This window comes from Podarcis filfolensis (genome assembly GCF_964270895.1).
Source record: "Podarcis filfolensis genome assembly, chromosome: 5".
Taxonomy (NCBI): Eukaryota; Metazoa; Chordata; class Lepidosauria; order Squamata; family Lacertidae; genus Podarcis; species Podarcis filfolensis.
In genome coordinates this window covers 91486138-91513525 of record NC_139608.1, presented here as the reverse complement: position 1 = coordinate 91513525, position 27388 = coordinate 91486138, and the positions used below count along the sequence as shown (strand labels likewise).

Here is a 27388-nt window from a genome sequence, read left to right as displayed (position 1 = left end):
TCTATAAATAGCTTTGATTGAAGCAGCAAGCATCACCGAGTGGAAGGCTGCATCACTAAATTTGACAAGCATATTAAGTAGAATCGCCTTTTTAAAAAAAGAAAAACAGCAGAGAACATTGGCTGTACGGTCTGTGGATCTTAAAACAATATAAAAATAAAGCTGCAACCTGGATACCTGAAAATCTTGTAGCAAAATCCAGCAACGCACAATTCACTCAAGCAGTGGGGGCAGGGGGCAATTGGTAGTTGCTTTGGGGCTGCCGAAGTTGATTGATTATTAGATTGGGTAACTGAAGTGTTTATTTTGCATTCTGGATTGCAACCTACTCTGAGTTCATCTGACACAAAACCAGCCTACATTCTAATTAAGAAATGCGGTTATGTTTGGTATGCATTTTTACGAAAGGGGAGGGGGAAGATAATTTAAACAGAACATTCAAGATTAACTCTGGTGTTTTCAGGCTCTTGCTGCTGGTACAACTCATTGTGGCTTTTATAGAGACGTTGTAGCTCTGACACTCAAATGAGATTTACATCTACCACACAGTGAAATAAAAGTGGATGTGCCCAGGAATTGAAATGGTTAGTTGCTGAGACTCCATCTTGACTGTTCCTGGAAAATCCAGAGACCAGTACAGCACTGCGGTCCAGCACCGAGGGCCTTTGGCGGTTCCCTCACTGCAAGAAGCTAAGTTACAGGGAATCAGGCAGAGGGCCTTCTCGGTAGTGGCACCCGCCCTGTGGAACGCCCTCCTACCAGATGTCAAAGAGAACAACAACTACCAGACTTTTAGAAGACACCTGAAGGCAGCCTTCAGCCGTTTAATGTTTGATGTATTGCAGTGTTTTAGTATTTTTTGGAAGCCGCCCAGAGTGGCTGGGGAAGCCCAGCCAGATGGGCGGGGTATAAATAAATTATTATTATTATTATTATTATTATTATTATTATTATTATTATTTAACCAACAGAGGCCCAGTCCTTCAGGAGTCCCAAGGTGGCAAGAGGTTTATTTCCATTTTTAAAATTTAAAATAGTTTTAACCCACCCTTCATCTCGAGCCACCCCAGAACAGGATGACACAATAAAGAAAGCGAGTTTCATCAAGGGTGTCTTGCCGGTCTCCCACAATTTCTTAACAGCTGTTTCTGACAAAGTTGGTTCCTGTGAAAAAAATGGCGTCAAAGAACAAGGACGCCGCTGCTCTGAAGGTTGCCTGTATCAGCGTTTGAGCAGCCTATTTGTGTAAATCTCTTGGCATGCAGCTCAAGAGAGTGGTAAATGTTGCTTCCATTACATTTGTTTTGTGTGTCATACACTATAAATGCAACGTCTGTTCATTCGACTCCTAAAGCACTGCAGTGCCATCTAGTGAAGGTAAGAAATCTGTCCAGATGTATCAGCTTCAAGCAAAAGTTAACCTGTGCAGGAGAACTAGACGACAGAATGTCAGTGCTAAAAAACATATAAGGAAGTGGGGGGAATCAAAAGAAAATTAAAATGTTTTGGTGCCCGCAGCAGAGTGCTATGGTAGGGCAGTTTGGGGTCTTGGACTGATCCATAAATAATTTTTAATTTTATACAGGAAGTTCTTGCCACATGGTATGTTTGATTCCCCCTTTACAGGAGGTGGTGCTATGGTCTAAACCACTGAGCCCAGGGTTTGCTGATCGGAAGGTCAGTGGTTCGAATCCCCACGACGAGGTGAGCTCCTGTTGCTCAGTCCCAGCTCCTGCCAATCTAGCAGTTCGAAAGCACGTCAAAGTGCAAGTAGATAAATAGGTACCACTCCGGTGGGAAGGTAAACGGTGTTTCCGTGCCCTGCTCCGGTTTCACCAGAAGCGGCTTAGTCATGCTGGTCACATGACCCGGAAAAACTGCCTGCGGACAAACACCGGCTCCCTCGGCCAGTAAAGCGAGATGAGCGCCGCAACCCCAGAGTCGTTCGCGACTGGACTTAGCGGTCAGGGGCCCTTTACCGTACAGATTTAGGAGTACTGCACCTGAAACTGCCACTAGCGACTTTTTCTAGAGCAGGGGGACAGAACCTGTAGCCCGGGGGCCAAATATGGCCCTTAAAGGCCAGAGAGAGACCTTGCCCCCTCTTCCAATGCATTTGGCTGGCTAAGATGCATCTGCATGGAGAGATGGAAACACGTGGAGGTGTAGAAACCTCTCTCCTTTTGCGTGATTGGAATGTAGCCTAGTGCATCGAGGTCAGAGTGATGTTCAGGGCTCCAGCCATTCCTGGCCCTTTCCACCCCTGGCATCCTAGCGTGTGCCCCCCTTCAGTCGCTCTGTCACAAGAGACTAGGGCCCTGAGGGACTTGACATCTTTCCGCAGGGCCTGCAAGACAGAGCTGTTCCGCCTGGCCTTTGGTTTGGACTCAGTCTGACCCTTATGTTTCCCTTCCCTTATGGTTTTGATCTATGGGCTACTTTTAAAATGAGGCTGCATTTTAAACTGTATTTTTTTGGGGGGGGAATCCTATTATGTTTTTATTGTAATTTTACTGGTGTTAGCCACCCTGAGCCCGGCTCTGGTGGGGTATAAATCAAATTTATTATTACTATTATTATTATTGGTCAGTCATTCCAAGTTTAGAGCCTATATGCAAACATATGAAGTCACATTCGTACCTCAGAAGTCAAATGAATCCGTTCCGGGAGTCCATTTGACTTCCAAAACGTTCGGAAATCAAGGTGTGGCTTCCAATTGGCTACTGAAAGCTCCTGCAGCCAACTGGAAGCTGCAGAAGTTGCGTCAGACGTTTGGGTTCTAAAGAACGCTTGCAAACCAGAACACTCACTTCTGGGTTTGCGGTGTTCGGGAGCCAAAACGTTCAACCCGCAAGGCGTTTGGGATCCAAGGGACAACTGTATTCCCCACTCTCAACATGTGCAATACTTTACACTTGGTTACAAAGAACCATACAGTAGTACCTCAGTTTAATAACAGTCCGGTTTAAGAACAATTTGGTTTACAAACCCCGCAAAACCGGTAAGTGTCTTGGTTTGAGAACTTTACCTTGGTTTAAGAATGGAATCCGAACGCTGGAAGGGCACTGGCAGCGGGAGGCCTCATTAGGGAAAGTGCACCTCGGTTTAAGAACAACTTCGGTTTAAGAACGGACTTCCGGAACAGATTAAGTTCGTAAACCGAGGTATTTGCCATTTTTATGCTCATTCATCTAGTTTTTGGAATTCCTTTTGCAGCTCCTCACAATCTTTCATTTTTACCACCCTGAAGCATTCCACGTCATCAGCAAAATTGTCCAGATCATTTAGGGAAGATGGCATGAAATAAAATTAACATTATTTTTTAAAAAAGCAAAATGCGTACATCAAAAACTTTAACCAGTTTTATTTTGCTGCACATTAAGAAGCAAGCAATGTATTCTGTTTGCAGTGATCAACAAGTACTGACAGATTTGTTCTTTTGTTAATAAATAATCCAACATTTAAAGGTGGAATAAGTATACTTTTATTTCATAATGTCTGGGCTTTGTGTAATAATTTAACCGTAAAAAGGTAGAAAAGTTCTTTTATACACATCAAAGCACAAAAACATCACTAGCATTGCACATTTAGATTTAATTACACATGTATCTTGCATCATGGTGGCACAAGTCTCTTTTCCAGAGACAGTATATCTGCATTCTAGAAAAAACAACAGGGCAATTCTCATGATTAATGTGAAATCCTTATATGCTAGTGTGGCACCTAGAAATGGGAAGGCCTGGGGAAAAAACTGGAAAAAGGTTTTTTTTTTCAAAGCCGTTGGAAAACCTGGGCTTTTTTTTCCAATTTTTCCAGGTTTTTTCCAGGCCTTCCCAGCTCTAGTGATGCCTGCCTGCTAGCCTGTTTTGCCACGCTACTTTGCTTTCCAGAATACTCTTTTAACAGGACATGAGCATCTACTATTTAGAGAAAACTATGCTTTTCCAGGCATCTACTTATGGATTTGCATGCATCAGAATAAAGTCTTATGGGGATTTTTGCAAGTTGTGTGTGTCTGTCTCAGTATCACACACAATGGAGTGCAGTATACTTCCCAAAGCAAGACCGGTATTTCCTTTTTAACCACACAAGGACCTCTATGTACATGTCACAGCAGCTGAAACTTGCATCCCTTGTCAACAGCTATGGTTTTAAGAAAATATATATTATGCAATCCCAAGACATACACCAAGGTATAACGGAAGTAATAAGAGTTGGAACCTTATGACCCCTAACTGGATCATCCATCAGACGGTCCCTCAAAGATGATGTACAAGCCAGCATCTATATAGGCATTGCCTAAGCCATCCTGATATGAAATAAAAGACTGACGGTTTGCTCTGCCGCCCTCGTTCTCAGTTTAACAGTAAACAGTTTAGAAAAATTAGGAGAAATCAGCTCCTCAAGACCCTTGAAGCCAAATTTTGTGTGTGCGTGTTCACTGAATCAAGTGGCAAGATGTTTCTCTCCTCTTACTCCCAACCCTGGAATTTCAAAAGCACAAGGGGAAAGAGACACATAGGCTGTTTCTGTGGAATCTGTTCCTTCGTTCAGTCCCATCTCATGGCATTTTCAAACCATGTCCCAGGGAACTCTAGGACTTCTCTGAAACTTGTCATGGATCCCTCAATATAAAGATCAATGTTGGTGGAGAAGCGTCTCCAAAAGGCTTCCCCACCGCTATTGGCCTTTTCATTTGAGGTGTGTCCTATGGCAGATGGTACGTGCAAGACTACAGCAGAAGCCAACAGGAAAAGAGAGAGAAAGTGCACGAACCCAAGGACAGATCAAGGCAGTTCTTGACTGCCAAATCAGTTTGGGAAAGTGTTCTCTAAATGCAGAAACATTGATCACCATTCTATAGTGTGAAGGATGACTACAGCTGATCACTGGTATTTGCTTTGAGTCAATTCAGTGTCTACATTTAGATATCTGTACCAAATTACAAGTTCTCAAATGTGTACACTTCCCATCAAATCTTAAAAGGGAGAGGCGTGTGCAAAATTAAGTGCACATCTCTTTATAATATTTGAAAATGCAAGTCCGATCCTTTCCCGGTTGCTGCTTTCAAGCACGTCAGAGGAACAAGCACACGTTCGTGTGACTTGACGTAAAAGCTCTACCAAACTAGGTAAATGTAAAATAGGAATCGGCTCATAGAACTACCTTCCATGAAGAAAGGATGTTATAGTATTCCCTCAAATATGACTTATTTTAGCAAATAACTCTGGCTTTAAGAAGATAACGTATGGCAGTCCTATGTGCGAAGTGCGTTTTTCAGGATAGGACAGTGCCCAGTAGATCTGGGGTAGCCAACATGAAGACCAAAACAAATGGAGGGCACCACATTGGCTAGCCCTGGTGTAGGCAATACTAACCTAGATGAAGCAATGGTATAGGGTAGCTTTATGAATTTGTATTATATACAATTATAATGAAGCAGCATAAACTGCCTTCCGATAGGCATTTCCACGGCAGAGTTTGCATTTTTTTTTAATGGCACAAACTATGTGACACCCAAGGAAAGAAGCAACATTAAAATGTAATCTACTCTCCCTCTCTCTCTCCCACCCAACACCACTTTGAATAAACTTTTTATTCCTTAGAGGGCAAATTGCGGACAAAATATTTACCTCCTCTTGATTAAAATGCTAGGTACCAGACAAATTGGTTTTGGGGGCTTAATCTTGTCCAAGCATTGCCAGTTGACCACCTCTGGTCTTGTCTCATCCTTTGCTATAAAACAGGACCATACACTCATGAGTCAGCTTAGGCATTTCATACCACAATGTGTACTACAGGGGGGAAATGGACTCCTGGCTATTCAAGAAAACTAAGCTACTTCATCTAATCACTAAATTAATTTGAGTGGGAGAGGGGAAGATAATTAATTGCCAACTCCTAACATGATGAGCAATCAAGACCATCAGAGGGAACAAATTTCATCAATTTTGTGAACCTGAGACTCGTCTCTCCCCTCAAACAATTGGTGCAATACAAACAACCAGGACCAATCACTACGTATGACTGTATCCAAGAGCATCACACGGCAAATTCATTTCTGTAGAAAAATATATTTGGAACCTAAAAATGTTCACATGATTATTCCAGATATGGGATTGTACCCAACATTAGTCACGCTCAGAGAAGACCCACTGAAACCCATAGGACTGACTTAAGTAGATTCATTTCAGTGGGTCTATTCTGAGTAAAACAGAGTTGGATGCAACCCATAGATGCTGTGCAATGAACAGCAATCTCATACAGAAACCTGAAAGTTCCCACTTGTCAGCCCTGAATTAGAATCCTGGGTTACATTTTTCCATGAGAAAGGGGTTTGCATTTATTTATTTTTATAAATAGCTTGTGCCTTTTACCTTTCAGACCTCATAAGAAACAAACACTACTATATCAAATCACAGGTACAAAAACACCTTGCACTATAAATGCCCTTTCTGGTATCCCAAGTCTAAATATAGTAGAACAACTGGCAAAGAACACCCCAGGAATATCTCAAAGTACTGGCTACGGTTCCCCCGCCCCCCCCCCCCCCCGTTGTTCAAAAGTACAGCTCTAAGTAAAACTTGCAACTCTTAAGAATTCTCAGAAATTTAGCACAGCAGTCCACCACTAGTACACAATGCCTTAAAGCTAGCTCATTTTCCTCCAGTCCTGTTTAAAGAGAGGAAATTACTGGGCATTATGGATGGCACAGAACCTTAAAAGTGGGGTAAAAGTAAATTTCCCAGTGGGGAAACACTCACGCCTTTCCTAAGAGGAGTCTGAACACCCTCTGAGCTTCAGGTGGACCTCGCAATGCACAGCCTCAGCTGCAATTCCTTCCAGACGCAGCTACTCCCTTCCCCATAATTGCAGGAGAGAGGGTTGTGACCCAGTCCAAGACTCCCAATAGATGTTTGGCACTGTAGTGCCAGCACCTTGAGTACAACGATTTAGGTATGATATAGGTCCTCCCTCCCTTAAATGCTTGTATCCAGGCTGTTCTTGCAGCCACACCAACAGTCTAACTGATGCCTCAAGTGGATCCTACCAACTGCATTTTGTTTCCATTGTTGTCTGGTTTTGGGTACAGTGGGGAGGGCCTTCAAGTGGTTGGTATCACAAGGAGTACAACAGCGTCTTCACTCAGAACAGAACTGAGTTTAAACAAATGAAGTTCGCATTCGAGCCCAATCAAGCCCAAATTAGCTAGTCTGATGGAAGCTCATTCAAAATCAAGACCAGGGGAGCCAAACTGTCACTACTGGGTATTGTTGTTGTCTTTTACTAAACAGGATATGGAAGTCCACCATGGACACCTTCCTAATCTGAAGTTACTGATATTATGCATGCAGACAACAAATTTTGTGTGGCTGCTTTAACATCTCTCTCACATTCTAAATTATAAATCTGACATTCGATTCCAACACCTTCTGCAATAATGCAGAGATACAAATATACAAGTGCCCTATTAACAAATTTTGCTGGCACAACAAATCCATGGGTCATAAAGTGCAATTGTATTAATAAATATTCAGCCACCTACTATGCTACCCACTGCATGATTCATCTTTTAATCGAAATTGCACATGTATACCACACACCTTTGATCCCTTTTGCCAATTTGCCCCAAGAACATTGCTGCTAAATGCAATTCAGTAATCATGGTCCATCATGCAGAACGTGAGAATTTTAACTTTCTACGGAAGTGTATCATTTCAAATCCAAATTCCACCACATGCTTTTTTCCCTGCACTGTGCTTGACATTCACAAAAAAACGAGATCTTTACGGCAGCAAAGTATTGCTTCAGCAGTCCTGGCAGAAAACTACCTGCAATTTAAATTTAAAGGAATTGTAACAGAGAAGTTGCCAAAAGTGAAAGCAAGCACTTGCAGAATATCTTTGGTACCTGTATAAAGTCAACTGTAATCAATGGGAATTGAAAGGACACAGATAGAAACAGGACGTTGGCAATAAATTTGGACATAGGTGAGCTGTCGGATGATGAACCGAAATTATTGAATATCCTGACATCTAAACAGAAAAAAATCCCCGAACTGAACACTTTTTTCATGCAACTTATTTCTCAAGTGCTGGAACCACAGGGTGATAGCCAATGTTGTTCATTCACTGGTGGAAGAAAATTAGTTGGCTAGACAGGGAAGCCAAGTAGTTCAGGGCAATTCTACTTCCCTCCTTCCCTGAAAATTCCCTCCAGAGAAATGGGTCAGATTTGCAGGAGTTACCTCCCCACCTTGCTATGGATAACCTTCTTCCATCAGCAGACAGTCAAAAATATTTGCCACCCATAAATACCACAACTACAATTTATGAAAGGTGACAAATATTTTTTCCCTTGGACCACTGGTTACAAAAAAGAATGTTTAACCCAATACAACAAGGAACCCGCAGCTTAGCAGTCCTTTGAGTTGCATCCAGGTTCCTTTCCTCTCCAGAAAGGCATCCTTTACATGCAGCCCTTTGCACTACATCTCAAAAAGCCAGCTACTCAAACTAAATATCATTGATTTCAGAATGAATTGCTTCCTGGGAAATTGGCTTCAGAGCATCCTTAGCCCCATTGGAAAACAGAGAAAAGCCAATATGAATATTTTAAAGCTCGAGTTACCAAAACAGTGTTCATATCCAGCTCAATTAACTGCTACTACTAAATGACTCGAGGTGATAACAAAAAAGGTCAAATGAAAACCTGAAGTATGCAGTGAAAAGGTTATTTTTGTACCATGTTCCTAATTAACTGGGTCAGTCATTTCAGATCTGTGCTGATGTTCCACGCACAGAGTGTGACTTTCACAATTCCCAATGAACAAAAATAGTCAACACAAATGGACACTTCCTTTACACATAAATAAGACACACATACAGAGCTGCACTTTCAAAATGTTTAAATGTTTAAAAGTCTGGTTTCCTCCTCGTTTTAATTCAAAAAAAATGCAGTTTACTTCATCAAGAAGTCTTTTAATTGCTAGGGTTAAAGGCATCTTTAAGGAAGTGAGTGAGGGGTGGCTTGGGTGACTGCCTTCAGTCAAGGCATAAAAGCTTTCAGGGCCCTCCCCTCTCTCTACCTATGTGTCCCTTACGTAGCCTTCAGATCCACAGGGAAAAGGGTGTGTAGGGATCTGGAGAAATGCAGCTGCTGAGATTGGTGGTTGCCCTGTGGTTTTAAAAATGACAGAAGTCTGATAGGATTTCCTATCACAAATTGCAATGGGAGACCGGAGAGAGCGTAGCAGAAGTATGGGGAAAAATAAAGCAGAGAAAGGAACTGAGTGGGATATTGCTGCAATCCCCCTTATATTTAATTTTCTGCACGTACATTATTTAGTGTTGAGAAGCTGGCAAAGTGTGGGGTGGTGTTTCGTTGTTTTTTTTAAAGCATCTGAGCATGTTAAAAATTTCTAAAGTTCTAAAAGTGTAACTCTGGAGGGTGCGCTAGGCCAACACAACGACAGCACTTTCAGAACTAATGTGTTTGCTATATAAGCCCTTTTGAAGCTTCATTAAAAAATAATAATGGGAATTTAAGATATTTTCGGATGGTTTATATACTGCTAATTTTGCTGAACAGAATTTTACCTCTTTGCCAAGTACGGAAGAATAACTGCATGCCAAGTATACATAATATTATTTAACAAAAAAAATGTAGATTCCTTGCACAATGCAAGGAAATTCCTAATTTGTATCATGATCTGGGGACAATAAAATGTACTGAATCACTACAGAATACCAAAGAGTACACAAAATTCCACAAGGAGGAATACATTATTTAAAGACCAAGACTGCTATCATCTTCCTGGAATGATAAATTGCCCATGTTTGATCAGGGAAAAGTTTCATTCTGCCTACCCAACTTCTTATTATTTCCTGATTAACCTATAATCAATAATGTTCATCATCTCACAGATAGGAGGTGCTGGACAAGGTAACATAAGATGTTCCACTTCATTCAGCCTTGAAATCAAACTGAAGACTAATTCATTAATTCTTGACTTCTAGAGCTTCCTTCTCAGTTTTTTCTTTAATTTTCTCTTTTTCTTCTAGTTTTTCCTCTTTCTGCAACAGTGACATGATCTCTGCAACTTGGTTAGTAGAAATATCAATATCTTCTTTGTCGATGAGTTCTACCACCTATGCAAATAGAAACATATGTTAAATGCATGTTACGTTGTGCTTTATTCACAATTTTTATGAAACTCTACAATTAAGGAGGAAAATAACCGAAGTATATATGCCAAAAATGATTTGTAATGTCAACCACAACCCAATTTCAAAATAGTGTGTTGAATCCAAAAGGACAGTGTGGTATTTTCCAAAGAAGTAAGATTGTTGTTGACATGAGTCTGTATAAATTACAATACAAGGGGGCTGGGTACGTTTACCCTGGAGAAGAGAAGACTGAAAATTGTTTTGATACTGCTCTGATTTTATAAACTTGTATATTATTCAACATCAATTAGACTTTTGTTTATAAACTCTGAATCTATATCACATTTTTACAATTATCCAAACCATAGAATGCACCATACTGCCACAAATTAAGCCAAACTATTTTCATTCTAAGGTCAATTAATTTAAGGGAGGTTTTTTTCTTCTTCTAAGTCTTAAATTTGTTAAAACAAATTATTTAAACAACACAAATAACAAACATTAAACAAAACAGGTTACATTCTTCAGCAGACTCACCTTGGAAACATCATCTATGTCAATCTTTCCATCTTTATTTTCATCTAGTGCTTGGGCAAGCCTGTTTAGTTTGCTTTCTGGTATCTTCTGAATCTGTTTCATCACATTGATAAGCTCATTGATACTGATGATATTCTCCCTAAATGGGAAACACAACCTGTATACAGCAAGTAGTTACTTCAAGGGGTTTTCAAAAAAAATAATAAAACTATATGGCACCAGCCATATTCCATACTGAAAACCAGGGACGGCACATTTATATTCAGCTTGATTTAAAAAACTGAAATAAACCAAGACATGCTACTACAGAACCTATGAGGTAACCTGCTTTTTCAGAAAAAGGCAGTACAGCCTACCTCTTTTTCTTATAACCCTAAGAAGTATTCTGCTTCAGGACTTTAGAAATATATACCCAACAAATCCCCTTTGGAGGAGAAAACAGCTTGGCCACTACTATATTTCAAGAAATGTTAAGGTCTAAGTCCTGCTAAGGACCAGTCTTAAGAGAAATCTTGCTAAATCTCAAGGAACGCCAGTGATTTCTGAGATGCTTGAGAACCAGTGATAATTTACATTTCATTATTTTCTACTATTTAGAAGCAACATATTTTTTAATTACTTGTTTGATGGCATATCATCCCTTACATTTGTCTTGTAGTAATTTTGATTGGGATTATTAAAATTTAGCTCAAAAAAAGCATCATAAATTACTTTTACTTATTTAGTGAGAGTTATTAGTATATGAATTACAGGGAACCAGAACCAAAACTAATGCTTCCTAATATTTCAACATGAGTTGATTCCAGACAAAGGCATAATATTGTAAACAGGTGTTGACTTATTGCGGCTAGGTCATTGGCAAAGGTTTTTTTTATTAAAAAAAACACACATCAGATTTCTCCCAGAAAGGGCAAATCTAGATAAAGCAGGTAGAAAATATGGGCCGATGATGATGATGATGATGATGATGATGATAATTATTATTTTTATTTATTTATTTATTTATTTATTTATTTATTTATTTATTTATTTATTATTTATACCTCGCCCATCTGGCTGGGCTTCCCCAGCCACTCTGGGCGGCTTCCAACAAAATATTAAAATACTGTAATACATCAAACATTAAAAGCTTCCCTAAACAGGGCTGCCTTCAGATGTCTTCTAAAAGTCTGGTAGTTGTTGTTCTCTTTGACATCTGGTGGGAGGGCGTTCCACAGGGAGGGCGCCACTACCGAGAAGGCCCTCTGCCTGGTTCCCTGTAACCTCACTTCTCGCAGTGAGGGAACTGCCAGAAGGCCCTCGGCGCTGGACCTCACTGTCCGGGTAGAACGACGGGGGTGGACACGCTCCTTCAGATATACTGGACCGAGACCGTTTAGGGCTTTAAAGGTCAGCACCAACACTTTGAATTGTGCTCGGAAATGTACTGGGAGCCAACGTAGGTCTTTCAAGACCAGTGTTATATGGTCTTCTGTCCCCCCAAAACAGTACTTCTGTCTTGTCAGGATTCAATCTCAATCTGTTAGCCGCCATCCATCCTCCAACCTCATCATGCCATTAAAAAAATCTATGGGGCAACTGCCCTTTGAATACTGTGGGCAATTCCATGTTGTGGAGCATCACAAGGTTCCAAAGGCAACCAAAATTATTAAGGGGATGGAGCAGCTCCCCAAAGAGGAAAAGTTAAAGCATTTGGGATTTTTAGTTTAGAGAAAAGGTCAGGAAGAGGCAAAATTACACAAGTGTAGAAAATTATGCATGGAAGAGTGGATAGAATTTGTTTTTCTCCCTCTCTGGTGATACTGGAGTCCCTCTCACATAACCTGGGCTCAGCTAATGGAACTGAACGTGGACAGATTCAACTCAGGTGGCGTTAAAAGATTAGACAAAATCATAGGAGTCAATGCTTTAAGTGGAATAATCAGATCAATAAAATTGAAGTGGAAATAACATTTGGTATTAGATGATTTTGTATATGTTTTGTAATAAGCATGTACTTGGTCTCATTCACTATTTATGTTATGATTAGAATAAATTATCCATGTAAATATTCTGGAACTGATACGCAAGAGTTCAGATTGAAAAAGTCTGAGAAGCACTTCCTTCTGCAAAGGAATCAACCCATATTCACAATCCCCTATTTGTATCACCTGACACTTACCCAATGGGAGGGCTAGCACTACTGTCCAGCTGTCCATCCACCACTTTTTGTTCTGTCTCCAACTCCGTGATAATTTTGTCAATCTGTCCAATCATTCGGTTCACTCTTTTAGTCAATCTCTTGCTTGCTTTAGACTCTTCAACTATTTCTTCTTCTCCCTCCTTAGACAACTCCTTGATCTCTTGCAAATCCTGAGGATCAAACCAAAAACATGGTTCATAAAACCATAGTATTTAGCAAAAATCAGAGGTATCTGCTACATTGGATGCTGCATGTACATCCAAAAGACAACTGCAGAATATCAAGGTTATGGTAAGACAAAAGAGAGTTAGGAATATTTTTTAAATACAGTATTCCTATTCCTGGGGACTACTTTTTAAAGTATCTTGTTGAATGGCTACGTAGTTCTCCACTTAAGCATCCCCTACAGCAGGAGTGAGAAACGTTTTTCTCAACCCTGGCAAGCTCACCTCGCTTGTCAATCACACCAGGTGATATGCTTTGAAGCCCTATCTGTTGGGAACTCAACATGCAGTACAGCCCTTCACTGCTCTTTGAACCTCTGGGTTTCAGGAGCAGCATATAGCTGTCAACCGTCCCTTATTTGGTGGGAAACTCCCTTATCCCAGCGCCGTTTCCCGCTGCTGTCCCTTATTGATGATGTCCCTTAAATTTCCTGGGTTTCAAAGGAAGCAGCTCCTCTCCCTCCCTCCCTGCCGGCCAGGGAGGAGGGAGGCTCCAACTGTGTTGCTTGGCTGCATTGCTCACCCAATAAGGAGTCTAAGAATGACTGGGGGGTGCAGCTTGCATGCTTTGTGCCGATCAAATCAGCCGTGTTGCCTGGGGACTCGCCTTTGCTCAGCGCTTCCCAGCAGAGAGGTGACAGTGGTTTTCCTTGCTGCATCCCCTTTGCCGGGTTGCTGCGCTGTGGGAACCACCGCTTGAGGCTTCTTTTGGCTGCTGATACCTTATTTTTGAGGCTGCTGGTCCCTTATTTTCAAATCTGTAAGTTGACAGCTATGGTCAACATGGAGCAACAAGAAGCAGCTGGCCACCACCATGGGTATCCTTTTCACTATCACAGCAGCTGGTGGATTCAAGGAAGGGGGTCTGGTGTGGCCTTAAAGAGATTGATTTGTGACAATCTTCCTATTATGTGGCTTCAAAAAGCTATGGGGGTTCAGACCTCACTTCTTGCTTGTACTCAGGTGCTTGGAAAAGTTATTTGTCTTTCAGCCTCACTAGTCTGCATTCTGTGAGAGAGGGGTTTACTGAGTGGCCATCCCCACCACGGCAGCCCTGTTATGACACGGCCAAGGACACTCTCAAAATTCATACCTCACTATACTCCTGCACATCATCTCTGAGCTCCTCAAGCTCCTCCTTTTCCTTTGTTAGCGATTTCTTTTGTTCCTTCAGTTTGCTACAAGCATCACTCAACAAGTCAATCTCTTCTTTGGTTATTTCTTCACCCTAAAAAAATATTGGGGGAGGGAGAGAAATGAAATAATTGTTATAAAGAGAGTGTCTCTTCCAGAAAACAGTTGGAACTACTCTTATGTTTTCAACATCTTTATTTTACCTTTTTTAATAAAAAAAATAAAATAAGTGTAATTCCATGGGAAATCCAGAACTTTCTGATCATCAAGATGTGTATAGATAAACGATACTAATAGCACAGGATTATAATTACCTGTCCTATATTAGAGCTGTTAAATGATCTTAAAATAACCAGACCCCTAATTAATAGGATTGCTTAATGCAGTATATACAGGCTGAGTGAAAAATCAACCCAGACTCCCAAACTTCTACCCGTCACAAATGCAACAGACACAGTGCAAGCTGTGAGATGTGCAATCATCTTGTCCAACCAAAACAGAGAGAAGTGATGTGCTTAGGTGGCGGGCTCTGTTGAAAAAGCACCACTGTGACATAGTTTTTCCATGTCTATCAGACAACACCCACTTTACATGCCAGCATGGTTTATCTCCATGCTGAACAGGATTCAGAAAGCTATGAAATGGGGACAAAAAAGCTATTTTCCCCTTGTATGTCTATATATGGGACGCAGGTGGCGCTGTGGGTTAAACCACAGAGCCTAGGACTTGCCGACCTTCTGATCGGCAGTTCGAATCCCTGCGACAGGGTGAGCTTCCGTTGCTCGGTCCCTGCTCCTGCCAACCTAGCAGTTCAAAAGCACAAAGTGCAAGTAGATAAATAGGTACCGCTCCGGCGGGAAGGTAAACGGCGTTTCCGTGTGCTGCTCTGGTTCTCCAGAAGTGGCTTAGTCATGCTGGCCACATGACCCGGAAGCTGTACGCCGGCTCCCTCGGCCAATAAAGTGAGATGAGTGCTGCAACCCCAGAGTCGGCCACGACTGGACCTAATGGTCAGGGGTCCCTTTACCTTTATGTCTAGATATTGTTTTATATGTGCGACATAAGTTGCATCTATCACCTGCATGAACCACTTGCCCTTTCAACAGTGTACCTGCTCTCTTATCTGGACTGCAAAAGCTGTTCATGTAACGTATGATGTAGCTGTAAGTTAAGGAAGGTGGAAGCCATCGTTACAAAATCTTCTGGAGATACCTTGCAGATTTTCTTGGGTAACAGTTTCTTATGTGGCTCATGCATAAAGTCCAACATACAAGTTTCCTTTACACTCCCAGAGGGTTTCAAAAGCAAATGCTATTGGTTGAGATGAAAACCAGAGAATGCACAATCAGTGGCCAAGTCCTCTCTGGGCAAAAGGGGAAGTCTGAAGATCTGTATATAGTTTCTGACTCCATGAAACAATCTTCTACAAGATTTTTTAATACTTGCAAGAGAGAAAAGGCAGCAATTGTGTTGTGCCTTTTTCTTGTCAGTACTTATTCTTCTCCGCACTGCCTAGAATAACTAAGCCTGCTTCTTGGGGGCTGAGAAAGAGGAGAAGATGGAAATTTGCTAGAAAAAGTAAAGGATAGTGCTTGTGGGGAAAGAGGCACATTAAGTTTTCCAGTAAGAAATTTCATCAAAATACTAAAGCCTAAAATAAGGGGGGGGGGGAGAATCCTAGAATTACCACAAGCTTATAGAAGTTTCCAGGCCAAGTGACATCACAGGAGGATCACTTAGACCAGTGTTTCTCAAAGTTGGGTCTCCAGCTGTTGTTGGACTACAACTCACATCATCCCTGACCACTGGCCCTGCTAGCTAGGGATGATGGGAGTTGTAGTCTGACATCAGCTAGAGGCCCAACTTTGAGAAACACAGACTTGTGTCTAAGACAACTACTGGGCACATCAGAGTTTAGAATTTAACAGAAATGCTATTGCTCATAAGCCATTTTACTACTTCTAGTAGGTGCTTTTAAAGTTCAAGTTTTCAATGTTCCAGAAATAAAAAAGCATTCCTAACCTTAACACATAGCCACCACAGCCATGCCTCAAACTTTGCAGCATGAAAATAACAAGAACTAATAAGTAGACATCCATGTTCTTACGACTACTTCTATGCAAGAGGTACACAATTACTAAATTATAAGCTATGAAGTACACCAGTGGTGGCCAACTCTTTTTGGAAAATGTACCACAAGTTAATTGCAAACTAGTTGATAGGGTCACTTTTTATGCCATAACTAGGTTCACATGACCTTCAGAAGAACCACAATCTCCCACAGCCTCCGGGCCCAAGTTGGCTACCCATGAAGTACGCTATACAGAATGCTAAACTATACTATACAAGATTACTACACAACAAGAGCAAATATATATTATGCACTGTGATTAATTTATAAATATTAGAAAAAGCTAATCAATCTAGTTAAGGTTACAGATAGGTAGCCGTGTTGGTCTGCCATAGTCAAAACAAAAAAAAATTTTTTTCCTTCCAGTAGCACCTTAAAGACCAACTAAGTTAGTTCTTGGTATGAGCTTGGTATGAGCTTTCGTGTGCATGCACACTTCTTCAGATGCACACTTCTTCAGATGCACACTTCTTCAGATACATATATATTCTTCAGACACACAGATATCTGAAGAAGTGTGCATGCACACGAAAGCTCATACCAAGAACTAACTTAGTTGGTCTTTAAGGTGCTACTGGAAGGGGAAAAATTTTTTTGTTTCAATCTAGTTAAGAATATGATACAGAAACCTCCATGTCAAATCCTCCATATCTACTAACCCAGATGGTACATTTCAAAGAAGTGTGAATTCTTGCTATTGTTGAAACAGAGATAAGCCGGCAGGATTAACCCACAAAACCACAACTGTTGTTGTTTTTTAAGTGGGTGCTGAAGAATCTAAATGAAAAATACCAAATGAAGATCTCTTTCAAGTCAATATACTCTTCACTGGGGCAGTGGCGTAGCGTGGGTTGTCAGCACCCGGGGCAAGGCAAGTAATTTGCGCCCCCTAACCCGTGGATTTGCGCCCCCTAACCCGTGGATTTGCGCCCCCTAACCCGTGGATTTGCCCTAACCCCAGATGTTGCGCCCGGTGCGGCCGGCCCCCCCTGCACCCCCCACGCTACGCCACTGCACTGGGGAATATTAAGACTAGTGGAAGGAATAGAGAGAGTCTCCTAACCACTCAGGTTTGGAAGTACAGTGGTACCTCAGGTTACATACGCTTCAGGTTACAGACTCTGCTAACCCAGAAATAGTGCTTCAGGTTAAGAACTTTGCTTCAGGATGAGAACAGAAATCGGGCTCCGGCGGCACGGCGGCAGCAGGAGGCCCCATTAGCTAAAGTGGTGCTTCAGGTTAAGAACAGACCTCTGGAACGAATTAAGTACTTAACCCGAGGTACCACTGTAGCCTAACCAGCCTTATTTTAATTATTTTAACCAGTTCTTGAGCAAAGAGGCTTCCCAAAATCTATAGCTTAGAATGTGTGGGCCTTGTTGGACTCCCAATGAGCAGAAATTATGGGAGATAATAGTCCAGGAACACATGAAGGACTACAGGTTTCCATCCCTAACATAGATAGTAGAGAGCCTGTACCTATATTTTTTCTTAATGGACAATTTGGAGAAGTTTAAACTTGTTTCAAGTGCAGTGCAGCTCTGCAACCTCCACCAAAATGATCTTTCAAAGCAACCCAAAAATGCAAGAGATCTTGGGCACCATGAAACAGACATGGAGCTCTGAATGGAAGCAAATTTAACTGAATATTGGTATATACAGGCGTACACTTAGTGTGAATCTGCATCTTTCATAACTGGATTCATTAGCTAATTTAGACAGAATTAACAACCACCCCAGAGTCACTGTTCATTGCATAATTTACACAGGAGACCCAAAACGTAGTCCTGATTTATTGTCACCTGCACAGTAGCTAACTATGTCCCCAGATTTCAGCCACTTACAATGTTCAGCAAATGAAAAACACCTGTAATTTTTTTTAAAAACCCAACAGCAGCTCTTCCACAAAATCTATTGATTTTCTTGGATGAGAGTTAATCTTGCAACAGCCCAACATGGCAAGTATTGTGGTGCGTTGCAGTATATTCGCTCTCAGCCTTGCCCACTATTCACCTTGATGCCCTCCAATACGGGTGCTGTATCTTTCAAAGTCTCTGAATGCAGGGTCAAGTCCACCTTTGCCAGTTCTTGTTCGGTATCCACAGCTATCTTGCTCTCCTTTATATGGACAGCTGAAGTATCAAGATCTATTGCATCCACCTCCTTCTAAAACACAAAGTGACAACATCGTATGAAACCCGGAATTTAAAAACACATTTTGAACACGACCCCAAGTTCCACCTTTGAAGCTCTATGCATGGCATTTGACAGTTCCAACACATGTTCTTGATGGGGAGAGAAGGAATTATATCAGTTGTTGTCTCTGGCTGGTGAGTGGGACTAATTTCATTTCACCTTCATGTCTGCATTTGCAGGGTAGCTGAAAGGGCAGGAAAGAGGAGGAGTTCTTGATCCGCTGGGTAGTGGTACAGGTTGATGCCCCTCCCAATGATATAATTTTTGCTGAGAGAGAGGGGAAAGAATTCTGCCAGCAGCTTTTGATTGGGGCCAGGTTGCTTCTGTATGTGCAATATAATGATCATTATTGGAAAGGCAATACAGTGGTACCTCGGATTACATACGCTTCAGGTTACATACGTTTCAGGTTACAGACTCCGCTAACCCAGAAATAGTGCTTCAGGTTAAGAACTTTGCTTCAGGATGAGAACAGAAATCGTGCTCTGGCAGCGCAGCAGCAGCAGGAGGCCCCATTAGCTAAAGTGGTGCTTCAGGTTAAGAACAGTTTCGGGTTAAGAATAGACCTCCGGAACGAATTAAGCACTTAACCCGAGGTACCACTGTATGTAGGAAGAGACTCTACAAGCAGCAGCTCCTGTAACACTAAACTCCTTTCAATTTTTTTTTTGGGGGGGGGGGGTAGAAACCATACATTTTCCTCTTTCGCAAAGGATTATAGAAGGTCACGGGTTTGTGCAGAATTGTGATACTAAAAATTAGAGCCCTTATAGTGAACCATTTTTTTTTAATTAAAAAACAGCTGGGAGTTCGGCATAAGAAGTGCTTTAAAATATCCCGTAACCAGTGCAAGCTTACAACTTCCCCCTACTTTTACATATCAAACCCCTGGTCTGTGTGATTAAGCTTCTGAAACAGTTGCAGAAAAAAATGTATGCATCCAAGTGCCCCTTTGCATCGTGACCATCATATGTATTTATTATATGTATTTATTACATATTTGGAAGTTGCCCATTTGGAAAAAGTGCAAAATCAACTTCACAGACAGTTAAGGGAGACTGGGGAAAAAGGCAATTTTAAATAAGGATGGAGTAAAGCGTTTACAACCAATACTCGTGCCTTTTTAAAGAGCCTACCCTTTCAGCGACCTGAAGAGTCTCTTTGGCCTTCTCAGCAGCGTCTGACAGCCTTTCCAATTCTTTTTCTTGGTTTTCTTTCCTAATAGCTTCTTCCTCCTGAAGGGTTGCCTCCAGTCTGGCTTTATTGTCCACTTTTTCTCCTTCCACTTCTGCCGCTTTAACTTGAGCTTCTTTGGCCTAAAACAAAAATAAAAAACCAATCAACTTTCCAGATTTTACACTGTTCTATAGGAATTTTAACAGAAGAGTAAACTTAGTACTAGCAGTCTGGTCTAGCTGTTTACTTCTGCATTCTACAATGTAAGAAAACTCCAACCAATCCTATGCTTCTTACTCACACAGGGTGCAATAAGAGTAATACTTAAAAGTGCAAAATGGGCCAACCAGTGATTTGAACCAAGAATATCCCAGTCAGTTATTTAACACCCTTAGCACTACTCCACATCACACAGGAAAACTAATGCAGATAAATGACAATAGCAAACTTTTATTACATATGTGATTTAGATCGGGCATAGGCAAACTCGGCCCTCCAGATGTTTTGGGACTACAACTCCCATCATCCCTAGCTAACAGGACCAGTGGTCAGGGGTGATGGGAATTGTAGTCCCAAAACATCTGGAGGGCAGAGTTTGCCTATGCCTGATTTAGATCATGGAATTTGCTGTTTTGCAACACCTACTCAAAATTCTTTTAAATTTCAGCAGGCAAGGCTCATGAGTTCATCATGAGTGATGAACCTGCATTTTAAAAATGATATTATCAAACAAGCCTGCCTTTGCTTTCATAGTATTATCATTAGTTTGTTTTGTTTTAACTGTTCCAAGCTTCCCTGAGCAATGTAAACAAAAGATGGGCCAAAAGGTTTTTTCTTATTCTGTTTTTTAAAATAATGGTAAGGGATGAATTATGTCCTGCATGCTATACTGTTTATCAAAAAATAAATTAATCCTCTCTAATATCTGCTTTTTCTTTTATTTGCTTTGAACATCAGGGATCAATCCACCATCCAAAGAACTGTAAAGGATGATACAAGAACAGTTGGTTTTGTAAATCACCATAAGCACACTCTACAGCACAAAAGCAGTACATAGTTCCAACCTCAGCTAGGTGACTAAAAGTAGGTCTTACTCAGTGCTTTTTTTCTAAAAAAATGTTTGGGGGTACAGTCATATCTTGGGTTACAGGCGCTTCAGGGAGCGCATTTTCGGGTTACAGACACACCAAAACCCGGAAGTACCAGAACGGGTTACTTCTGGGTTTCGGCGCTTGCACATGCACAGAAGCACCGAATCGCAACCCATGCGTGCGCAGACGTGGCGCTGTGGGTTGCAAGTGTGCCTCCCTCACGGATCACGTTCACAACCCGAGCGTCCACTGTACTCTCCTTTTGACTCAAGAAAATCACCATTTTATAGTTCAAATTGGGAAAAATAAATACAGTAAATGGACAAAAGTACAAAGAATCACAAAATGTTTAGGGGTATTTGTACCGCTACATCCCCCCCAGAAAAAAGCACTGGTCTTACTAATGAGTCAATATGCACTTACTTGCCCTGCTCCTGCACTCTGACTACTAGCTTGACTTATAAAAATTAACCCAGTGCAGCTTCTCTTCACCACAGAGAAAAGGCGTGGAAAAAACTTCAGTTGCTAAATTTGTGCATTAAGGGAGGGCAACCTTAAATAAATTGCAATATCAACCAGATATCTATATTCAAATGCTAAAGCATGAATGAGAAATGAGACGGTGCATATTTGCAGTGAATCAACAAGTAGCATTGTTCTGGATAAGAGATGAAAAGTCTTCAGAATGTGGAACATCCCCAGCACTAGAATTAACAGAATGTAGTTGCAATTTAAATAAGACATACCACACTTTCAGGTAGTGTTTGCAGAGTTGTTTTAAGCTGGTCAGCTGGTGAAAGAGTATCTGGAAGGTACATAGCTCTGGATAAAATAAGCAGTGAAGTTGGGATTTCCTGGTTCAGATGCAAGTCTAACCACTGCAATTAAAAGATAAAGTATTAGAACAGTACATCTTTCTGCACTCCAAACTTACGAACTGGGTAAATCAACCTTAATCCATTTATTTTTCAACTACTAGTGAACTTCTGAATAAAAGTGCTGCTCATCAAGGATTTGGGACAGGAGAATATCAGGTTAAACAGATATCTGATAACAGATAGTCTTTCCTAGGTAAACAACTCAGTGTGGGACACTGATATGAGTTTGTGGCAAGTATATTTGCCTCATAGCAACATACCTGCTCAATGCAAAGATTGTGGACATCACAGGACTAGGAGGGTTGGAAAGTTACGACAGCAGGGTAGGAGAGCAGAAAAAATGACAACATAGTTCACATCTGGCAACCAATGGGTAGACGAGCCTAAAAAGCTTGGGACACTAATTTTCATGGCCCTCTTGTGGCTATGTGGCTCAGGCGTCAACTCTGGAAGTGTTGGAAGGCCTTTGCTCTAGGAAGCTTAGTTTGGTCAGAATAGAGTATACATTTCTAGGTTTAATGCTGAATGCATTACTTCTGGTACAACCTGTCCTCTTCCTGGAGGGGAGGGATTGTGACCGGGAACTGATTCCCGCGATGCGCAGGGGGAGTTCCGGCCCCTGCCTGCCATTGTCGCTGGCACGCCACACCCCCTGGAACGGCACCCAATCAGGTGGCAGCTTGGGGGCGTGGTTTAGCCGCTCAAATGCGGCCGCGCCAGCTTTCCCCACCATTGCGCTGCCGGATTTCTTCAAATTACTCACCCACCACTCCCATTAGTGCGTAGCTTCTCGCTTGACCTTGCTATGGACCTATGGTTGGTCGCCCTGGTTGCCTAGGGGGCCTGGTAGGAGTTTTTTCCAAATTGGCAAATTGGCACCGGCCTCTTGGTTTTTTCGCCTACCTCGTAGCAATCGTCACAACTTTCTCAGTATTTGGCGGTTAGGCATTGGAATGTGTTGTTGGTGTGTGGAAGGGCAGGGTGTGGCCATCGCCTATGCCTTCACTTATGGGTATTCCATTAAAGGAATCCGGCGGTCGTGGATCCTGTCCGATGCCCTGTGTGGCTGGAGGCCATGGCACGACCCCCAGTGACATCAGGGGAGAGCTTATGGTTGTATTTGCATCAACAGGCTCCCCCTACTGGTGGTTAACCCTAGACAGACTCACCCCTCTCCGAGTGGGTGGAGTCAAAATTTGCTGTTGGTCCAATGCCTAAGCCAATACCTCTCACATGCTGTAATCAATAAAGTTGTGGCCTTTTCTAGCCCATTAACCCGAATTTACTGTGTCCACGTGTCTTTATTATTCATGAGTGGGAGGCGGGTCCTCGAATCACAAATGAAGGACCAAGAGGCAATGCCAAAACACACACAGCACAAGCTGCTTTTGGGTGATCAGAAGCTCATGCCCCTTCTTTCTTCATCAGTACCTGCTTAAGCTGTTCCCTCAAACGGTCTTCTGTTACGCCAAGTGCTCTCATGCCTCTTGCACGACATGCTGCTTGTAGCTCTTTAACCGTCAGGCTATCCACATTTTCCTCAGCGATCAGCTAGACAGACACAAATATCAATAACTATACTAATCACTGTGAAGAAATTATCTTTGTCACCTAATAATACAATCATTACAAGAAAGCAGGATATCGTTACAGGATGGAATTCAGTTTAGTGCCAAATAAGGGCTGCCAAGTATGTTCTAATCAACTGTTCTATGTTTCGTGGTAAGACTATAGCTGTCCCATAGCAAATCTAACAGTGAAAAAGACACAACGTTCCCAGATGAATGAAATTCTGCATTTCACAATGCAGTTGCTTAATTTTAAAAGCCATTAGAAACAACAGAAGCAACTGGAAAATTTGTAGCAAAAGGAAATTCTCTTACTTTATCATCTGCTTTTATAGATCTCAACCTCATTATTAGCTGAAAACGAAGAAAATTATTTGTCCCGATTGACTGAAGTTCTAACAGTTTACAGAGAGCAACCAACTGAGGTCTTGTGAGATTATCAAGGGTTAGCTCATCTTCAAATAGTTTAGAGAATCGTAAAATTTCTTCATTGCTTGGTCTTTCACCAGTTTCACGGATCTGAAAGTAGAAAACACATTTTATAAAGCTACATTCCCTCAACTTTTATTTAAGAAATGTGCAGTTCTTTAATAATATATGGGATAAGTCTCAGTCTCATGACTCCACACTTATGTAATTTGGAATCAAGTGAAAAATCCTGACGCCGTCAGTTTTCCTTTGAAGCAACGGCCATAGCACCTACATATAACTCTCTCTATCAGACAAGCAAGAAGAATTGCCACCATTCAAGTACGCATCCCAGCCAGGCACTTGAGGAGGATGCAGAGCAGGTCCAGAGAACACAGGCCTTAGGTTTCCCACCCTCGTTGACCAATTCAAGCCAAAGCAGGAAGTTCACAGCTACAACATCCATGGTAGGTTGTTACCCGACCTCTGCTTAAAAGCCTCTACACAAAAGGAAAAGGGTTATTCGCTACTGCTGCTAGATTTTTGATACACCGAGAATAGGTGGTGCAATGCAGGTGGCAATCACTGACTACCCCAACTCCAGTCTGAATGTTTTGTAGCTGGACAAAGGCAAGCACGCATTTGAGTGGGGCAGGCCATAAACTTGCTTTCCATGCATTGCTCCGCATAGGAAGAAGGCTGTACTGAATTAGCTGTACTGAATGAAGCAGTGTTGTCATCTTAAATTGGTTGTTAACCAGACTGGACAAGCTGTATTTCAACAGTTTTGAAAATGGGGGCTCATGCATGGAAGAACACTATATGTGCTCTTTACATTTTTAAAAATCTGAAGCTATCTATTTTTAAAGTAACCTATAGCAGTTCAAAGTATTTGGATCCCCTATCCTCCAGTTCTCTTTTAAATGTCTATCATTTTCATTTGAAAGACATGCACAGAGGAAATGTGGTATGGCATGGATCTGACCCTTCTTTCCGTGATAATCAGAAGTGACCTGCCCAGTGGAACAGAGGCTCAAAGCTAGATTCCTGGCAACCGCAGCACTGCCACTTACCAGGAGGGAAAGGGGGAAAATAGCAGGGAGGTCAGTGCAGCTGCTTCACCATGCTGACCTCCCAGCCTCTCCTTCTCTCGGTAAACAGCAACACCCCTGCTGCCAGGAAGCCACTGTCATTAATCTTCCCCACAGAGTAAATCACTTCTGGTGACCAGAAACCACAACCAACTGCCTTGGAGGTCTGATAGCTGAATCCACTGGAAATGAAGAGGGATTCAGCATAGATAGCTCTAAGGAGGAGGACAAAAGGCTGTCAAACTCTGAACCTAAAACTTTTGGACGGGGAGCAAGTCAACCCACCAATCACCAAAAACTCCCATTGGAAAAATTTAAAGAAATAATTTGGTGTGATTCAACGGTGCATGGCTTCAAGCCTGACTACCATCTCTAATGGTATAAAATACGTTTGGCAAGGATACAAGAAAGCACAGTGGTACCTCGGGTTAAGTACTTAATTCGTTCTGGAGGTCCGTTCTTAACCTGAAACTGTTCTTAACCTGAAGCACCACTTTAGCTAATAGGGCTCCTGTTGCTGCCGCGCCGCCGGAGCCCGATTTCTGTTCTTATCCTGAAGCAAAGCTCTTAACCTGAAGCACTATTTCTGGGTTAGCGGAGTCTGTAACCTGAAGCGTATGTAACCCGAGTAGTCATGCCTAGGGTTTGAAACTCTCTCCCAAGGAGGCATGTTTAGTGCCTTTCACCCGCATTAAACTTCCACCAGCAAATGGAGGCCCTTCTTGTCTGGGCAAGTCTTTAGGCCGCTGGAGTGATTTGTTTTTCTGCTTCTGATTTTTGATTGGCTGCTCTTCTTACACACCTGCACTAAAAACATTAGTGTTTTTAATTGTGGTTGTATGTGGCTTTTTGACATTAACTTCTATACTGCATTATATATTACTGTTGTTCAACACCTTGGGTGCTTAATGCAGAAAGGCAAAGTATGAGTGAAATCTAATGTTGTGGAAACCCTCTGGAGTAAATTTTGAAGCGGCTGCAGGGAGAAAGAAGGCGGTGAAGTCCCATTTCATTAATACACCATCAGTAAAAAAATGAATATTTTACCTTTTGAAAGAAGGTGGAAAAGTCTTTAGTAACATTCCCTTTGGCTGCTTTATTTTTTAAGGCAATCTCTTCAATGGTATCTTGAAGAAATTTAGCCAGTTCAAGCTTCACTCTAAGCTCTTTCTTCAATCTCTCTTCCTAAGAAGTAAATAACAAATTGGTTTCCATGACAGAAGAAAAGTGGAACACAACTGGAATTTAATCAATCAGAACATCTGTTTTGCCACAAAGTATTAAACTGCTGATTCATATTTTAGTTACCTTCTTAGACTTTGTCTCAAATGTTGAAGGGAGCATATTGGGGAACAGCTTTAAAGCTACGGGAAGCAGGAATTCCATGAAAGGAACAACAAGAAAGACTAGGAAAGGGACCAACCGAAAGAGATCAGCACATATCCGAAGGAACTGTAAGCAACAAATAAGTAAGGAGATTAGTAACCATAAAAACAAGTCAATATGACATAGCATGTCATTCATAGTATGATATTTATTTGTATTCTGCATCATATTCCAACAAGTTTTGGTATATAGAAAAACCATCTTAACATCAATTTGTTAGAAGATAATGAACTGAATTGCAAGGTAATATTTTTGCACTCCTTGCTTTAACATTGTTACATTCAAATCAGTTTTCATTTTAAACCAGACTCCTTTCTCCTTAATTTACAAATTGAAATGTTTGCTTTTTGCTTATGCTGTAAGGTCTCGTATATATATTTCAACTACAATAGTTGAAGCAGTGGTGTGGTAGTTATTACTGAGTACAACTATTTTATCTATGGCTTTGAGTAAGTAAAATGAAGAAATTTACAATTGTAAAAGTTAGAGAAAGGAGGCAACTAATAAACACATTGAATTTTTAAGCACTGAGCTCTATATAGTCAATCTTTCAGTTTAACACTAGTAAATATTAGCCCTGGACCAGTCTGAGGGCAATAGTGCCTTCTCTGGCTGCCTCCTTCCTCCCTGCTCTGGGCGCTGGCAGCAGAGGGAGCCGCAGCAGTTTCACCCCAGTGCCTCACAGGGCCGGGGGCCAATGCTCCTTGCTTCCGTGTAGTGGGGGCAGAGAGAGCTCTGGTGGCTTCAGGTTCAATGCTCCTTCTTTTCAACATCACAATATATCACTATATTGTGATGTTTACCTGGTGATACATTGCAAAATTGAAAAGCTGGTGTTGTCCAGCCCTAGTTATTTTATAGATCAACTCAATAGGGTCCTTAGATTCTTTAAACTCTTGTGGACATAGTGGTTTGGATGCTAGCTTCCCTTCTAGAAATAAAACAGAGCTAGAATCACACAATCAGACTATCCTCTGGCGCTGCCTAAAAATCTATGACTGAGAGATGGGGTATCCCTGGGAATGGTGCAGTGTTGTATAGCGGTTAGAGTGTTGGCCCATGACCTGGAAGACCAGGGTTCAAATCCCCAGCTGGTCATGAAGCTCACTGGGTGGCCTTGGGCCATTCACTCTCTCTCAGCCTAACCTACCTCACAGGGTTGTTCTGGAGATTAAAAGAGGAGGGAGAGAACCATATACATCACCTTGAACTCCTTG

The 27388-nt window shown here is 41.6% G+C and overlaps 1 protein-coding gene and 1 long non-coding RNA gene across 6 annotated transcripts in view; one reads left to right on the top strand and one right to left on the bottom strand.

The window, feature by feature from the left end:
- Positions 1–3340: 3340 nt before the first annotated feature.
- Positions 3341–27388, bottom strand: part of LETM1 (leucine zipper and EF-hand containing transmembrane protein 1) — a 32578-nt gene continuing 8530 nt past the window's right edge. Inside the window, exons 4-14 of one of the 5 annotated variants that reach the window (XM_083615612.1) lie at positions 26094–26237; positions 25833–25970; positions 23602–23805; positions 23150–23269; positions 21587–21718; positions 19710–19889; positions 18391–18543; positions 14206–14340; positions 12868–13058; positions 10707–10845; positions 3341–10151 (exon numbers count right to left, since the gene is read on the bottom strand). In XM_083615612.1, coding sequence (XP_083471738.1) covers positions 10002–10151; positions 10707–10845; positions 12868–13058; positions 14206–14340; positions 18391–18543; positions 19710–19889; positions 21587–21718; positions 23150–23269; positions 23602–23805; positions 25833–25970; positions 26094–26237 — 1686 coding nt within the window. In that variant the 3' untranslated portion in view covers positions 3341–10001. Of the gene's footprint in view, positions 10152–10706; positions 10864–12867; positions 13059–14205; positions 14341–18390; positions 18544–19709; positions 19890–21586; positions 21719–23149; positions 23270–23601; positions 23806–25832; positions 25971–26093; positions 26238–27388 lie in introns of all 5 variants that reach the window. The other 4 variants (XM_083615611.1, XM_083615610.1, XM_083615613.1 and 1 more) reach the window with 4 other exon arrangements.
- LOC310763626 lies at positions 17389–18252 on the top strand. The gene is made up of 2 exons (XR_014548733.1): positions 17389–17447; positions 17659–18252. It is a non-coding gene; the product is annotated as an uncharacterized lncRNA (long non-coding RNA).